The 17900-nt window shown below is 48.1% G+C and overlaps 1 protein-coding gene across 2 annotated transcripts in view; it reads right to left on the bottom strand.

Annotated features, from left to right (window-relative positions):
* lrrcc1 (leucine rich repeat and coiled-coil centrosomal protein 1) overlaps positions 1-2200 on the bottom strand; it is a 104920-nt gene extending 102720 nt beyond the window's left edge. The window contains exons 1-2 of one of the 2 annotated variants that reach the window (XM_033020195.1): positions 2077-2200; positions 676-772 (exon numbers count right to left, since the gene is read on the bottom strand). In XM_033020195.1, the coding sequence (XP_032876086.1) occupies positions 676-734 (59 nt within the window). In that variant the 5' untranslated portion in view covers positions 735-772; positions 2077-2200. The remainder of the gene's footprint in view (positions 1-675; positions 773-2076) is intronic. The other variant, XM_033020194.1, reaches the window with a different exon arrangement.
* Positions 2201-17900: the final 15700 nt, after the last annotated feature.

Here is a 17900-nt window from a genome sequence, read left to right as displayed (position 1 = left end):
CATTTTAATTGATTCAAATCCACATTTCAAGTTAAATGTACAAATATTAGCTTACACATGGTATTAAAGTGATACTTTCTAATGGCTTCAAAGTTAGTTTAAGATACAAGAAATTCAAATAAATTAGCCAACTTGAGTGCCTTACACTCTTTAATTCAGGGGTCGGCAACCTATGGCTCCCGGGCCGAATGCGGCCCATAACCCAAAATCATCCGGGCCGCTGGCGGATTTTTTTTCTTGTAATCATCCGGCCCGCCGAGCGCCCCGAGTGCGGTTTGGTTTGGCAAAGCCGAGGTTTGGCTGTACTGCATCCTGCGCAAAGCTGCTGGCACGACCGAGCACCTTCTGTGAACACGTTTAAGAAAGAACTGCAGATGCTAGAAAAATCAAAGGTAGACAAAAATGCTGGAGAAACTCAGCGGGTGAGGCATGCAAGGATTACATGAAGCTGCCTCACCCGCTGAGTTTCTCCAGCATTTTTGTCTACCTTCTGTGAACATGCGATTTGACGCCTGCCATCCGGGGTGGGACGGTGGCGGGATCCATGTCTACACGTGATAGATGTGGCCCACCATCCGCTCACAGACATGCATCCCGGCCCCTATGCAGAACAACGTTGCCGACCCCTGCTTTAATTCAATAAAGACATTCAAGACTAAAGACAAAAAAATGTACCTGGTGATAGCCCTGTCAATTAGACACAGTTCTTTAGACGCTTGATCACTTTGAGCCATTTGCTTTCATTATATGGTTCATTTCAGTAATTTGAAACCTAATCAAAGAGAAAAAGACAGTTCAATTTATCTGACCGAGAAGCTTCATCCCACTACAGTAATAGAAACCTCACCCTAAAATATTTCTTCTGCCTCACCAGCAGAACTAAATCATAGAGGAAGAGGCAAATTATGTACAAACAGGAGGCACTTCAAACCTCTGCTCCTCTCTCCCATCAGGCAAGTGTTATAGAAGTTGGAAAACACATACCTCCAGATTTAGAACAGTTTCTCCCCAGCTGTTATCAGGCTGGAGAACGGTCCTGAATTACCATCTACCTTATTGGAGAGCCTCGGACTATCTTTAAATGGACTTTACTTTATCTTGCACTAAGCATTATTCTCTTGATCCTGTATCTGAACACTGTTTGATTGTAATCATGCATAGTCTTCTCGCTGACTGGATAACACGCACCAAAAAAGCTATTCACTGTACCTCGGTACACGTGACAATAAATTAAACTAAGCTAAACTAAAGATAGTGGCTTCTAACGCTATCCGTAGTCTCATGGCATCAGCGAAAATAAGAGTAAAGAAACAAAAGGTTGCAGCAGATTGTCAACCACCACTCTTTCCAGTGAAGATAGACACAAAAACCTGGAGTAGCTCAGCGGGTCAGGCAGCACCTCCAGTTTAAATTCCATTTGGAATATTTTGGAGGATCAAGAAACCAAGCATACCTGAAGAAAAGGAATAGGTGACATTTCAGGTACAGACACTTCTTCAGACTCTGGGTCAGATTCAGATTCAGGGTCCGAAGAAAGGTCACGACCCGCAGCTTCACATATTCCTTTTCGCCAGAGATGCTGCCTGACCCGCTGAGTTACTCCAGGTTTTTGTGTCTATCTTCAGTTTAAACTAGCATCTGTAGTTCCTTACTACACATATTAAACGCGTTGGACTTTGAATGGATGATTAATGATTAGCACCAAGTGGGCCACTACCAGTACCACTGATCAAAGTAGCCCGAAGAAAGGTCTCAAGCCGAAATGTCACCCATTCCTTCTCTCCAGAGATGCTGCTTGTCCCGCTGAGTTACTCCAGCATGTTGTGTCTATCTTCGGTGTAAACCAGCGTCTGCAGTTCCTCTGTCGAAGGGCCTATTTTTTTTTTTTTTTTAATGTTGCGCTGTATCTCTAAAAATAAAATGAACTAAACCCCATGTGTAAGAAGGAACTGCAGATACTGGTTTGAACCGAAGATGTACGTGAAAAAAACTGGGTGTCCCCGTCCCCGTCCCGCTGAGTGACACCAGCTATTTGCGTCTCTCTTAAACTAAACGCCAGCACAGCCGCCATCTTACCCGGTCGCCGGTGCCGCCACGTATCCATGGCAACCGGCGGGGAGCGGATTAAGGGGGGGACACCCCGCCCCCTCCAACCTTCCCGCTCCTACGGTTCAAACACAGCGCCTCTCCCCGCGCCCGCGCGCGCGCTGGTCCGGACGTCCCAAGCTTCCCCCTGCGACCCGCACACAAGTTCCGCCCCACTCGCCAGCACGGCTTCTCCCGACCTAGTGTTGCAGCGACTCAGCGGCTCAGGCAGAAAACGTTTCGGGTCGACACCCTTCCTCAAGTATCACCTCCCCTCTTCTTCCCTCTTCTTCCCTCTTCTTCCCTCTTCTTCCCTCCTCTTCCCTCCTCTTCCCTCCTCTTCCCTCTTCTTCCCTCTTCTTCCCTCTTCTTCCCTCTTCTTCCCTCTTCTTCCCTCCTCTTCCCGCTTCTTCCCACTTCTTCCCTCTTCTTCCCTCCTCTTCCCTCCTCTTCCCTCCTCTTCCCTCCTCTTCCCTCCTCTTCCCTCTTCTTCCCTCCTCTTCCCTCCTCTTCTTCCCTCTCCTCTTCTTCCCTCTCCCCTCTCCCCTCTCCCCTCTTCCCTCTTCCCTCTTCCCTCTTCCCTCTCCCCCCTCCCCTCTTCCCCCTCCCCTCTCCCCTCTTCTCTCCCTCTTCCCTCTCCCCCTAACCCATCCCCTCTTCCTCCCCCCCCCCCCCGACTCCCATGGCTATCTGGACTACACTTTTTCCCACCCTGCTTCCTGTAAGGACTCCATCCCCCTACTCCCAAATCCTCTGTCTACGCCGCATCTGCACCCAGGATGAGGTGTTCCAAACCAGGGCATCAGAGATGTCCTCATTACACAGAAGCATAGAAAATAGGTGCAGGAGGAGGCCATTCGGCCCTACGAGCCAGCACCGCCATTCATTGTGATCATGGCTGATCGTCCCCAATCAATAACCCGTGCCTGCATTCTTTAGGGAATGGGGGTTCCCCTCTTCGACTACAGATGAGGCTCTCACCAGGGTCTCTTCTATACCCCGTAACGCTGCTCTCACTCCCCATCCCCCCCACTCGTAACAAGGGCACAGTCCCCCTTGTCCTCAACTTCCACCCTACCAGTCGTCACATACAACAAATAATCCTCCGCCATTTTCGCCACCTCCAACGGGTTCCCACCACTGGCCACATCTTCCCATCTCCTCCCCTTTCGGCTTTCCGCAGAGACCGCTCCCAGCGTAACTCTCTGATCAATTTATCCCTTCCCACCCAAACCACCTCCTCCGCTGGTACTTTCCCTTGCAACCGCAGGAAATGCTGCACTTGTCGCTTTACCTCCCCCCTTGATTCCATCCAAGGACCTAAACAGTCTTTCCAGGTGCGGCAGAGGTTCACCTGCACCTCCTCCAACCTCTATTGCATCCGCTGCTCTAGGTGTCAACTGCTCTACATTGGTGAGACCAAGCGTAGGCTTGGCGATCGCTTTGCCCAACACCTCCGCTCAGTTCGCAGTAACCAACCTGATCTCCTGGTGGCTCAGCACTTTAACTCCCCCTTCCATTCTGAATCCGACCTTTCTGTCCTGGGGCTCCTCCATGGCCAGAGTGAGTCCCACCGTAAATTGGAGGAGCAGCACCTCATATTTTGCTTGGGTAGTTCACACCCCAGCGGTATGAACATTGACCTCCAATTTCAGGTAGTCCTTGCTTTCTCTCTCTTTCCTCTCCCATTCCCAGCTGTCCCACAGCCCACTGTCACCGCCTCCTCATTTCTTCTTCCCACCCTCCCACCCCCACATCAGTCTGAAGAGGGTCTTGACCCGAAATGTCACCTATTCCTTAACTCCATCGGTGCTGCCTCACCCGCTGAGTTTCTCCAGCATTTTTGTCAACCTAAAGGTTTGTTAATCTCATTTATGCACATGCTTATGCCCTCATTCATTTTCCTCCCAGTTTTCTTTATCTTCACCTTCCACCACACGATCCTCCTTGTTCATCCAATTTAATTTACATAATTTTCAACGCTGGTGGCGCTGCCCAAGCAGCTGCAGCTCGCCTGCAGTCCGTCTGTCTTTTTCTTTTTTTTGTTTTCTTTTGTCTTGTTGGACGTAAGTTTTAGTTTATTTTTAGTTGTGTATGTATGGGGGGTGGGGGAAATTTGTTTCACTCTCTTCCTTCGGGGGGATGCAACCTTTTCTTTGTCATATCCCCGTCTCCATCTGCGCTGAGGCCTAATCGCGGAGCTGGCCGCCTCCAACTGGGAAAGACCTCGAGGCTCCGGAGGCAGAGCCAGGACTCACCATCGCGAAGCTGGACGACTTCGGGGCTGTGGTGGCACTGCGGCGGCGGCCCGAATTCGGAGCCTCGAAGGCTTCGGCCGCGGGCCCAGTGGACGACAATATCGGCAGCTCGCAGGTCCCAGGTTGGTGACCAATTCTCTGGAGCTCAATAGACAATAGACAATACAGGGCTCGAAATTAGCGGTTGCCCGGGTGCCAATGCCAATCTACAGTCCCGCGGGGCAACCGAACAGCTATGCCATTTTGCCCGGCTTGACATGCACCCGGGACACCTATCATTTAATTCTGAGCGGGCCCCCTCTCTGTCTCTCTCTCTCTCTCTCTCTCTGTCACTCTCCTTCTCCGCCCGCCATCCATGTCCCCGCTCTCGGGTCTCCGCTCGGCACGGCCGGCCGGCCGCCTTAGACATGCGCACTGCCACGGCCTGCACATCTTCCCCCTGCACATGCGTACAACCACGGCCAGCACATCATCAGCCATGGTTGTGCGCATGTGCCGCCCTGCACATGCGCACTGCCACGGCAACTGGTTGGCGTCGGCCACTTTCTCCCTCACTTTGCATTGTGGGAGATCTAGCCACCATTGCTCCCTGGTTGCCGCCTCACCGCGATCGCTGAAAACCAACGCAGAATCACTGCCTGGAGCTGGAGTAACTCTTGCTTCTTGGTTTCCTGGCCCTCCAAAAATATTCCAAATGGAATTTAAACTGGTGGACCCACCACCACCAAACTCCAAACTCTGAAACATAACAGCCTATTGCATTTTATCTGTTTATTTATTGTGTATATATATGGTCTATGGTATATAGACACACTGAACTTTTATCTCCTCTTCTGTATTATGTTTACATATTCTGTTGTGCTGCAGCAGGCAAGAATATCATTGCCCTATCTGGGACACATGACAATAAAACTCTCTTGACTCTTGACTTGGACTTAAGCAAAAAAGCGTCTTGGGGAAAAAAGAGCCACCTTAAATTTAGTTGCGTCTGGTTGGGTAACTATGGGAGGGTGAAGACAATTCCATGCTTTAATAGTGCGGGGGAACTCCATGGAGCAGCCAGCATCTCTGGATAGAAGAAATTGGGTGACATTTCGGGTAGAGACCCTTCTTTAGATTTCCTCTGGTTTTAGTGTTTTTAGTTTAATTTAAAGATACAGCGTGGAAACAGGCCCTTCGGCCCACCGAGTCCACGCCGACCTGTTTGCAGCAGCACAACAGAATATGTAAACATAGTTCTCTGTAAACAATGCTATAAACGAGAAAACAAAACTCCATACAGTCAGCACCCATATTCAGGAACAATTCCGGGTGTCACCGATGAAGGGCAGCTGACACCTAGAGCAGCGGATACAATAGATGAGGTTGGAGGAGGTGCAGGTGAACCTTTGCCGCACCTGGAAAGACTGCTTGGGTCCTTGAATGGAGTCAAGGGGGGAGGTAAAGCGACAAGTGTAGCATTTCCTGCAGTTGCAAGGGAAAGTGCCAGGAGAGGGGGTGATTTGGGTGGGAAGGGATGAATTGACCAGGGAGTTACGGAGGGAGCGGTCCCTGCAGAAAGCCGACAGGGGAGGAGATGGGAAGATGTGGCCAGTGGTGGGATCCCGTTGGTAGACAAAGCTGGAGAAAATCAGCGGGTGAGGCAGCATCTATGCAGCGAAGGAATAGGCGACGTTTCGGGTCGAGACCCTTCTTCAGACTGATGTCGGGAGGAGTGGGGGGGCGGGAAAAAGAAAGGAAGCGGAGACAGTAGGCTGTGGGAGAGCTGGGAATGGGAGGGGAAGGAGGGAGAAAGCAAGGACTACCTGACATTGTAGAAGCCAATGTTCATACCGCTGGAGTGTAAACTACCCAAGCAAAATATGAGGTGCTGTTCCTCCAATTTGCAGTGGACCTCACTCTGGCCATGGAGGAGGCCCAGGACAGAAAGGTCGGATTCGGAATGGGAGGGGGAGTTGAGGTGCTGAGCCACCGGGAGATCAGGTTGGTTATTGCGAACTGAGTGGTGTTGTGTGAAGCGATCGCCAAGCCTGCACTTGGTCTCACCGAGGTTGATCATACGCTGAATAATCCAACCAGATTTTTGTTTGGAAATGGAAAGAGATAATAGAAATTGCATTAATTGCAACGTGTAAAAAGAGTTGAGATACTGTATTATAATTTTGCTGCATGTCATTGTGGTATATATCATGTCTTGATTGGTGAATATGTTTAGTTTGCGACTTTATTTGAAGCAGAAATAATTTGTGAATGCTTCATTGACCCTAATTCCGACTGGTAACTACGCACTTCGTCCGAGCACATTATCGCACGCGTCATGCAAGCCGTCTTAAATGACCGCCTAAACTGTCATTTGGCAATCTAAAAAGCTGCCGAGGTTGTCCGGCTGGCAACAGGGTAAAAAGTTAAGTGAGAGCCCTGCAATAGGTGCAGGAGTAGGCCATTTAGCCCTTCGAGCCAGCACCGCCATTCAATGTGATCATGGCTGATCATCCCAAATCAGTACCTCATTCCTGCCTTCTCCCCATATCCCCTGACTCTGCTATTTTTAAGAGCCCTATCTAGCTCTCTCTTGAAAGCATCCAGAGAACCTGCCTCAACGCCCCTCTGAGGCAGAGAATTCCACAGCTCCCGCAACAACAGCTTCGTCCGCTGGACTGGAGGGTGGCAGCTTTGTCCGCCCCGGGCCGCGGAGTTTGAACCGGCCCATCACCCGGCGGGGGGCCCAACATCGAAAGCCTTGATCACCTCAACGCAGAGGGAGAACAAGGAAGGAAGAGACAAGGACTTGAAGACTTTTGCCTTCTATCACAGTGAGGAGTGCCTGGTAGACTGACTGTGGTGGATGTTAAACTGTGTTCATTGTGTGTTTTGTTATTTTATTCTCTGTCATGACTGCAAGGTATGTAATTTTGTTCAAACTAACAAGTTTGAATGACAATAAAGGATACTTTATACTTAATAACATGAAGCCCTCAACAGACACATCTATCTATCCCCTTTCTGTATTGAAAAATGACCTTTCCCTGCATGGCTGGGAATGCTGCCTGGCCTGCTGAGTTACTCCAGCACTTTATGGTCTTATTGTGCATTTACCAGCATTTGTAGTTATCTCTATTACTAAAAGTCTGATCTTGACCGCTTTTGGCCCACTGTCGCGCGATTTCCGAGAGAACGCCACCACCTACGGCCGTCATTTCTGGCCACCTCACTCAGAGCCACCCTCCGCCTACCGGGACCGGAGGATTTTTCGCATCGATGAAAAATCAGAGAGATATTAATGTTTTTTAAAAATTCCCCATTCTCTCTGCTGCCCCCGCTGGCGGCAGGGGGGAGGGACTATAAAACCAGGAAGTGTAGTCACTCACGCAGTCTCTGCCAGACCCAGGAAGCGAGAGGGTCACAGCTCTCTGAGCTGCAAATAACACTGAACGCACTTCTACTCCATGGTGAGTCCCCTCGATGCGGCTGTAAGGTGGCTGCTGCCCAATTGTTTGCCTCGCCTTTTTAACGAGTTTGTGTTCACAAAATGAATTTTGGTTGTCGGGTGGCTGCAGCCCAATTGTTCGCCTCGCCATTTTAACGTGTTTGTGTTCACAAAATGAATTTTGGTTGTCGGGTGGTTGCAGCCCAATTGTTTGCCTCGCCTTTTTAACAAGTTTGTGTTAACAAAATGAATTTTGGTTGTCGGGTGGCTGCAGCCCAATTGTTTGCCTCGCTTTTTTAAAAGTTTGTGTTAACAAAATGAATTTTGGTTGTCGGGTGGCTGCAGCCCAATTGTTTGCCTCGCCTTTTTAACAAGTTTGTGTTCACAAAATGAATTTTGGTTGTCGGGTGGCAGCAGCCCAATTGATTGCCTTGGCTTGGCTTTTAAAATCATTGCAACAGGTGGCTGCCAGCCCAAGAATCCATTCAGCCCACAATGTCTATACTAGCCCTCTGGAAACCAGTACCGTCGGCCCGCAAAACCCATACTAGAGCAACAGAAAGCCCCCTCCCCCCCCACTGGCGAGCAATATTGGAATTTGTGGAGAGGTGGAATATTGCGTTGGTGACCAGCCCTCCTGTGTTATGCTGGGACCCAACGGGTCCCACTTAGTCTAGTTTGTTTCTATATTTCCCTGCATTACACTTCCCATTAAAAAACTATATAGATATAGCAGAGGACACCGTGGGAAACTTGAGAGGAAATTGTGGGAGCCCTGGTTGAAATTTACGAGTCATCTTTAAATACAGGAGAGGTGCTGGAAGACTGGAGGGTGCAAATGTTGTGCCTCTATTCAAGAAGGGCTGCAGGGAAAATGCTGGGAATTATAGGCCAGTGAGCTTACCATCTGTAGTTGGAAAGTTACTACAGAGTATTCTGAGGGATAGGACAAGCACTGAGAAGGACAAGGGCTGATTAGGGATAGTCAGCATGGTTTTGTACGTGGGAAGTCGTGTCACACAAACCTGATTGAGTTTTTTGAAGACGTGACCAAAAAGCTCGATGAGGGCAGAGCTGTAGATGTATATGTGAACTCCAGCAAAGCATTCAACAAGATTCCGCATGGTAGGCTGCTCTGGAAGGTTAGATTGCATGGGACCCAATGAGAGATAGCTGAATGGATAGAATATTGGCTTCATGGTAGGAAGCAGAGGATGATGGTGGAAGGTTGCTTCTCGGACTAGTAGTGTGCCTCGGGGTTCGGTGGTGGGCCCTTTACTGTTTATCATCTATATCAATGATTTGGATGAGAACATACATGGCAAGATTAGTAAGTTTGCACATGATAAAAAAAAGTGGGTGGTTTTGCAGATAGTGAAAATGGGTGTGGAAAAATTGCAGCAGGATCTTGATCGATTGGCCAGGTGGGCTGAGGATTGGTTAATGGAATTTAATATAGAGAAATGTGAGGTGTTGCATTTTGGGAAGTCTAACATGGGCAGAACTACACAGTGAATGGTCGGGCTCCGGGGAGTGTTGCAGAGCAGAGGTATCTAGGAGTGCAGGTGCATTGTTTCTGAAGGTTGAGTCGCAGGTAGATGGGGTGGTCAAAAAGGCTTTGGCAAATTGGCCTTCATCAGTCAGAGTATTGAGTGTAGAAATTGGAAGGTCATGTTGAATTGAATTGAATTGAATTGAATACCTTTATTTGTCATTCAGACCTTTCGGTCTGAACGAAATGCTGTTGCCTGCAGCCATACATGTAATAATAACAAAACACAATAAACACAAATTAACATCCACCACAGTGAGTTCACCAAACACCTCCTCACTGTGATGGAGGCAAAAGTCTTAGAGTTACTGTCTCTTCCCTCCTCTTCTCCCTCTGCGCCGAGGCGATACCCCACCGGGCGATGGCGGCCCGGGGGGTGGTCGAAGCTGCCCGCAGCTGTTGCAACGGGTGCTCCGGAAAACAGGCACCAGCCAGTGACCTGCGAGCTCCCGACATTGTCCTCCACCGGCCCGCGGCCGAGCCCAGGATCCAGGTCGCCGCCGCCTCAGCCGCCGTAGCACCGTCGCCGCTCCGCACCGGGCCGCCCACAAGGCAGCGTCTCAGCCCCGCACCAGGCTGCTCACACGGGAGCACCTTCCAGCCGGTAGCCGTGCCGGCCGCACAGGAGTGTCTCAGCCCCGCACCAGGCCGCTCGCTCGGGAGCGCCTTCCAGCCAGTAGCCGTGCCGGCCGCACAGGAGTGTCTCAGCCCCGCACCGTTCGCCCTCACCGGAGCGCCGAGTCGTGCCGCTACTCGGACGTCGCCACAGCTCGAAGACTGCCAGCCTCGCGTTGGTGAGTCCTGGCTGGCTCTACCTCCAGACCCTCGAGGTCGGTCGCAGGTTGGAGGCCGCCAGCTCCGCCATTAGGCCTCAGCGCAGACGGGGGAAGAGAAGGGGGATACGACAAAAAGTCGCATTCCCCCGAAGGGAGAGACAGAAAGCTCTGTTTCACCCTCCCCCCACACACATAACACCACCTAATAACCAAAAAAATTACTAAACTAGACAAAAAAAAACGACATAAAAAGTAAAAACAGACAGACTGCAGGCGAGCCGCAGCTGTATCACAGCGCCGCCACTTCCGGTTGTTGCAGTTGCATAAGATGTTGGTGAGGCCGCATTTAGAGTATTGCATTCAGTTCTGGGTACGATGTCATAGGAAAGATGTTATCAAGCTGGAAAGGGTACAGTAAATTTATGATGATATTGCCATGACCAGAGGGCCTGAGCTATAGGCAGAGGTTGAGTAGGCTGGGACTATTCCTTGGAGAGCAGGAGGATGAGGGGTGATCTTATAGAGGTATATAAAATCATGAGAAAAATAGATCGGATAGGTGCACAGATTCTCATGCCCAGAGTAGGGGAATTGAGGACCAAAGGACATAGGTTTAAGGTGAAGGGGAAAAGATTTAATAGGAATTTGATGGGTAACTTTTTCACACAAAGGTTGGTGGGTGTATGGAATGCGCTGCCAGAGGAGGTAGTTAGGGCTAGGACTATCCTAACGTTTATAAAACCGTTAAACAGGTACATGTATACGACAGGTTTGGAGGGATATGGACCAAGTGTAGCTGGGACATATTGGCCGGTGTTGGCAATTTCGGCCGAAAGGCCTGTTTCGGTGCTGTATCACTCTATGACCCTATGACTATTCACTTGTATCATGGAGAATCAGTTCTTAGACTTAACTCGACATTCCTCCCAGTTCTTCATAACTTTTGTCCAAAAACATATTTCAGTATTAAGTATGTTGAGTGACTAAAGGGCCTGTCCCACTTACGCGACCTTTACAGGCGACTGCCGGCACACGTCATAGGTCGCCGAAATTCAGCCGCGACCAGAAAGACGCTACGACTCTTTGGAGACCTCTCACCACCATAGGCTGTATGGCCGTGAGAGGTCTCCTATGGTCGTGAGAGGTCACCCGCAACATGTCGCCAGGGGTCGCCTGTATGGTCGTGAGAGGTCTCCTATGGTCGTGAGAGGCCTCCAAAGAGTCGTGGCGTCTTTCTGGTCGCCGCTGAATTTTTAACATGTTGAAAATTTTGGCGACCTATGATGGGTGCTGGCTGTCCTGTAAAAGTTGTGTAAGTGGGACAGGCCGTTTAGCATCTACAATTCCCTGGGATTAGGAATTATAAAGATTCACAACACCCCTGAGAGAAAAATGTCCTCTTCATCTCCATCTTGATTAGGCAACACTACCCTGAGACTGTTCTCATACCTCCAGGTTAGCTCCAAAGGAACCAACTTCTCAGCTTATCGTGACCCCCCCCAAATTTTATTTGCTTTCAAATGATAATTACTCTTCTAAGTTTCAATGAATTAAAGGTTAACCTTCTCAATAAATCCTCTTAAAACAGCACTATTGCACAGCAGTAAAGCTGCTGCCACACAGCGGCAGAGACCCAAGTTCAATCCTGACCATGGGTGCTGTATATACAGAGTTTATACGTTCTCCTAGTGACCACATGCGTTTTCCCCGGGTGCTCCGGTTACCTCCCACACTCCAAAGATGTATACGTTTTTAGGTTAAATGGCTTTGGTAAAGTTTGTAAATTATCCCTATTGTTAGCGTTAGTGTACGGGGATCGCTGGTTAGTGCAGATTCGACGGGCCGAAGAGCCTGTTTTCGTGCTATATCTTTAAACTAAACTAATCAAAATCTCTTCATCTTAGGTGTCACAATGGCTGGGAAGGCGGATGAAGGCTGCAGCAGAAAGGGGTCTCTGGTGGTATTGGACTCCATGCCACTGGATCCTGACCCAGATCGGTCAAGGACCGTGGGGTGGCTGTCTGTGCACTAGTCTCCTCACGTTAAACAAAGTCACGCACAAGCGTCCTTCAACCCTGGAGACACCCATGGTCAGCCATGACCGAGGGGGGCCTAAGAAGACGGTGTTCTTTGTGTTGCATTTGTGTTAGAATTCTATCGCGGAGTCAATTTATCAAGAAGATTGCGAACAGACGAGTTAAACTTCAGACAGTTGCCATGGAGCTTTTGTCTGGATAATTTAGTGTATCATGGAGATGGAAGACCACAGCTGTTCTCATCCCTACCTTTAGTTGGAGGAAATTTATATTAATTCAGTACGATGCCAGACAGGCAGGCAGACAATTTATAGACATTAGAGGTGTTGAAAGAGACACTGATGAGATGAAAATGTGCATTGCCGTGATACAAGTCAAAATTGATTATGTGCTTTGAATGCCATTGCCATGGTCAGCATGCAGATGAGAAATAGCGATGTTAAACGACATGTCGATGATTTCCATTCTGATGAGAGGTCACTGATGTCAAGTGCTAACTCGGGTATTTGATCACATCCAAATCCCGCCAACTTTCCCATCATTCCAATCTTTATCAATCTACAGGTTCAGACTCTTAACGTTTTCCAAAATTCTCATTATTCGATTCACATTTCTGATTATTTTACTTTGAATTCACAAAATAATCTTCCTCAACTCCACAGTGCTAACTAATTTTTCTCCATACAGGCTGTTACTGCTGCGCATCTATATAACTAAAAGTCTCATCTTGACTACTTCCTGTTTGCGCTGTTAATTGGTTTTAGAAAATAAGCTACCCTACATCGCTATGATTTTTGGCTATCTTACTCACAGCCCAGGTTTGTATTTCTGCTTTCTGTTTGTACTTTTTAGTTAAGGGTTCAGTGAGTTAAGATGTACAGTAAGGGTACAGTGCTTTTTAGTAAAGGTACAGTTTAAAGGATTAAGATTTTTATAGTGGGAGTGAATTGATTTAATTTGGGGGTAAGCCATGTCAGTTGAGATCGGCTCCGTGGAGTGCTCATCCTGCAACATGTGGGAGATCAGGGATATTGTCGGTGTCCCTGGTGACTACGTGTGCAGGAAGTGTGTCCAGCTGCAGCTCCTGGCAGGCAGCATTGAATGGTTGGAGCTGCGGTTGGATTCATACTGGAGCATCCACGATGCTGAGAAAGTCGTGAATAGCACGTACAGTGAGTTGGTCACACCGCAGGTAAAAGTTAAGCGGACAGAAAGGGAACGGGTGGCCATTGGCCAGCGCAACAGTAGGCAGGTAATGCAGGAGTCCCCTGCGGTCATCTCCCTCCGAAACAGATATACCATTTTGGATACTGTTGGGGGAGATGGCTCATCAGGGGAAGGCAGCAGCAGCCAAGTTCATGGCACCGTGGGTGGCTCTGCGGCACAGGAGGGGAGGAAAAAGAGTGGAAGGGCTATAGTAATAGGGGATTCATTGTAAGGGGAATAGATAGGCGTTTCTGCGACCGCAAACGAGACTCCAGGATGGTATGTTGCCTCTCTGGTGCAAGCGTCAGGGATGTCACTGAACGGCTGCAGAACATTCTGGAGGGGGAGGGTGAACAGCCAGTTGTCGTGGTGCACATTGGCACCAACGATATAGGTAAAAAACGGGATGAGGTCCGACAAGGTGAATTTAGGGAGCTAGGAGATAAACTTAAAAGTAGGACCTCAAAGGTAATAATTTCTGGATTACTACCAGTGCCATGTGCTAGTCAGAGAAGAAATAGGAAGATATTTCAGATGAATACGTAGCTTGAAAAATGGTGCAAGGGGGAGGGTTTCAAATTTCTAGGGCATTGGAACCAATTCTGGGGGAGGTGGGACCAGTACAAACAGGACGGTCTGCACCTGGGCTGGAATGGAACCAATGTCCTTGGGGGAGTGTTTGCTAGTGCTGTCGGGGAGGATTTAAACTAATGTGGCACGGGGATGGGAGCATGAACAGAGAGACAGAGTGGTGTAAAATGAGGGTAGAAGCAATAGGTAGCAAGGTGAAAAGAAAAGTGGCAGGCAGACAAATCCAGGGCAAAAATCAAAAGGGCCACTTTTCAACATAATTGTATAAGGGGTAAGAGTGTTGTAAAAACAAGCCTGAAGGCTTTGTATCTTAATGCAAGGAGCATTCGTAATAAGGTGGATGAGTTGAATGTGCAGATAGTTATTAATGAATATGATATAGTTGGGATCACGGAGACATGGCTCCAGGGTGACCAAGGCTGGGAGCTGAACATCCAGGGATATTCAATATTCAGGAGGGATAGACAGAAAGGAAAAGGAGGCGGGGTAGCGTTGCTGGTTAGAGAGGAGATTAACGCAATAGAAAGGACGGACATTAGCTTGGAGGATGTGGAATCGATATGGGTAGAGCTGCGAAACACTAAGGGGCAGAAAACGTTAGTGGGAGTTGTGTACCTGCCATCTAACAGTAGTAGTGGAGTTGGGGAGGGCATCAAACAGGAAATTAGAAATGCGTGCAACAAAGGTAAAACAATTATAATGGGTGACTTCAATCTACATATAGATTGGGTGAATCAAATTGGCAGGGGTGCTGAGGAAGAGGATTTCTTGGAATGTATGCGGGATAGTTTTCGAAACCAACATGTAGAGGAACCAACGAGAGAGCAGGCTATTCTAGACTGGGTATTGAGTAATGAGGAAGGGTTAGTTAGCAGTCTTGTTGTGCGTGGCCCCTTGGGCAAGAGTGACCATAATATGGTTGAGTTCTTCATTAGGATGGGGAGTGACATTGTTAATTCAGAAACAAGGGTCCCGAACTTAAAGAAAGGTGACTTTGAGGATATGAGACGTGAATTGGCCAAGATAGACTGGCAAATGATTCTTAAAGGGTTGACGGTGGATATGCAATGGAAGGCATTTAGAGTCCGCATGGATGAACTACAAAAATTGTTCATCCCAGTTTGGCAAAAGAATAAATCAGGGAAGGTAGTACATCCGTGGATAACAAGGGAAATCAGGGATAGTATCAAAACAAAAGATGAAGCATACAAATTAGCCAGAAAAAGCAGCATACCAGAGGACTGGGAGAAATTCAGAGTCCAGCAGAGGAGGACAAAGGGCTTAATTAGGAAAGGGAAAATAGAGTATGAAAGAAAATTGGCAGGGAACATAAAAACTGACTGCAAAAGTTTTTATAGATATGTGAAGAGAAAAAGATTAGTTAAAACAAATGTAGGTCCCTTGCAGTCAGAAACAGGTGAATTGATCATGGGGAACAAGGACATGGCAGACCAATTGAATAACTACTTTGGATCTGTCTTCACTAAGGAAGACATAGATAATCTGCCGGAAATAGCAGGGGACCGGGGGGAAATGAGATGGAGGAACTGAGTGAAATCCAGGTTAATCGGGAAGTGGTGTTAGGTAAATTGAATGGTTTAAAGACTGATAAATCCCCAGGGCCAGATAGGCTGCATCCCAGAGTGCTTAAGGAAGTAGCCCCAGAATAGTGGATGCATTAGTGATAATTTTTCAAAACTCTTTAGATTCTGAAGTAGTTCCTGAGGATTGGAGGGTAGCTAATGTAACTCCACTTTTTAAAAAGGGAGGGAGAGAGAAAATGAGGAATTACAGACCAGTTAGTCTAACATCGGTAGTGGTGAAAATGCTAGTCAGTCAGCAGCACATTTGGAAAGTGGTGAAATCATTGGACAAAGTCAGCATGGATTTACAAAAGGTAAATCATGTCTGACGAATCTTATAGAATTTTTCGAGGATGTAACTAGTAGAGTGGATAAGGGAGAACCAGTGGATGTGTTATATCTGGACTTTCAGAAGGCTTTCGACAAGGTCCCACATAAGAGATTAGTATACAAACTTAAAGCACACGGTATTGGGGGTTCAGTATTGATGTGGATAGAGAACTGCCTGGCAGACAGGAAGCAAAGAGTAGGAGTAAATGGGTCCTTTTCAGAATGGCAGGCAGAGACTAGTGGGGTACCGCAAGGCTCAGTGCTGGGGCCCCAGCTATTTACAATATAATTATTGATTTGGACGAGGAGAACTGAATGCAACATCTCCAAGTTTGCGGATGACACGAAGCTGGGGGGCAGTGTTAGCTGTGAGGAGGATGCTGGGAGGCTGCAAGGTGACTTGGATAGGTTGGGTGAGTGGGCAAATGCATGGCAGATGCAGTATAATGTGGATAAATGTGAGGTTATCCACTTTGGTGGCAAGAACAGGGAAGTAGACTATTATTTGAATAGTGGCCGATTAGGAAAAGGGGAGATGCAACGAGACCTGGGTGTCATGGTACACCAGTCATTGAAAGTAGGCATGCAGGTGCAGCAGGCAGTGAAGAAAGCGAATGCTATGTTAGCATTCATAGCAAAAGGATTTGAGTATAGGAGCAGGAAGGTTCCACTGCAGTTGCACAGGGCCTTGGTGAGACCACACCTGGAGTGTTGAGTACAGTTTTGGTCTCCTAATCTGAGGAAATACATTTTTGCCATAGAGGGAGTACAGAGAAGGTTCACCAGACTGATTCCTGGGATGGCAGGACCTTCATATGAAGGAAGACTGGATAGACTCGGCTTGTCCTCGCTAGAATGTAGAAGATTGTGGGGGGATCTTCTAGAAACTTACAAAATTCTTTAGGGGTTGGACAGGCTAGATGCAGGAAGATTGTTCCCGATGTTGGGGAAGTCCAGAACAAGGGGTCACAGTTTAAGGATAAGGGGGAAGTCTTTTAGGACCAGGTGAGAGACTCTGTGAGAGAGAAGGGGGAGAGGGTGGAGAATCAATGGAGGAAAGTCTATCCTGGCCTGGATCTCACAGGGAGCTCAATGAAGGAAGGGAGAAAAATACTGGGTTGAGGTTTAATACTTGCAGGGGGAATACTTACTGATGGACTGCAAGTATTAAACCTCACCCCAGTATTTTTCTCCCTCCCTTCATTGGGCTCCCAGTGAGATCCAGGCCAGGATAGACTTTCCTCCATTGATTCTCCACCCTCTCCCCCTTCTCTCTCTCACAGTCTCTCACCTGTTTTGGGCAGCATTTCTGGCAGTTTCTGAGCTGCCAGCCCACCAGGCCTGTGACTGAGCTGCCAGCCCACCAGGCCTGTGTGACTGAGCTGCCAGCCCACCAGGCCTGAGTGACTGAGCTGCCAGCCCACCAGGCTTGAGTGACTGAGCTGTGAGACCAAGAATCCATTTGGCCCACAATGTCCATACTAGCCCTCTAGAAACCAGTCCCTTTGGCCCACAACACCCATACTAGCGCTCCAGAAAGCCTCCCCCACCCACTGGCCACCAATATTGGAATTGGTGGAGAGGTGGAATATTGCGTTGGGTGACCAGCCCTCCCGTGTGAACATGGGACCCAACGGGTCCCTTTCAGACCCGTCAACATCTCCCAAAATGTTCATCATTCTATTCACATTACTGATTATTTTACTTTGTTCAGAAAATAATCTTCCTCAACTCTACTATATTCCCAAAATCCCTTTCACTCCTCTCTAACTTCTTGTGCACCCTTCCCACCATTGGTAGCATGCTTTAAGTCATCCGAGTTCCAAATGGGTTTAAATCCCTTATTGCCTCTGCCTCTCCACCTTTATCTAATATTCTGGAGTGTTTGTCAACTTTTTCTGGGGTATTAAGAAACATGTTTACAGAGTGTTTCATGAAAGATAATATAGCATGTGTTGCTTTGAGAAGCTTTTTATGCTGCATCAGTAAACTCCTTACTTTTTCATTGCAGTTTCTTACATCCTTTTTTGTATTGATGTGTGATCCTGGGTTACTT

The sequence above is a fragment of the Amblyraja radiata genome, chromosome 4 (assembly GCF_010909765.2).
Source record: "Amblyraja radiata isolate CabotCenter1 chromosome 4, sAmbRad1.1.pri, whole genome shotgun sequence".
NCBI classification, from domain to species: domain Eukaryota; kingdom Metazoa; phylum Chordata; class Chondrichthyes; order Rajiformes; family Rajidae; genus Amblyraja; species Amblyraja radiata.
The sequence above is the reverse complement of the archived record's forward strand: the minus strand, read 5'-3'. Positions and strand labels throughout refer to the sequence as shown.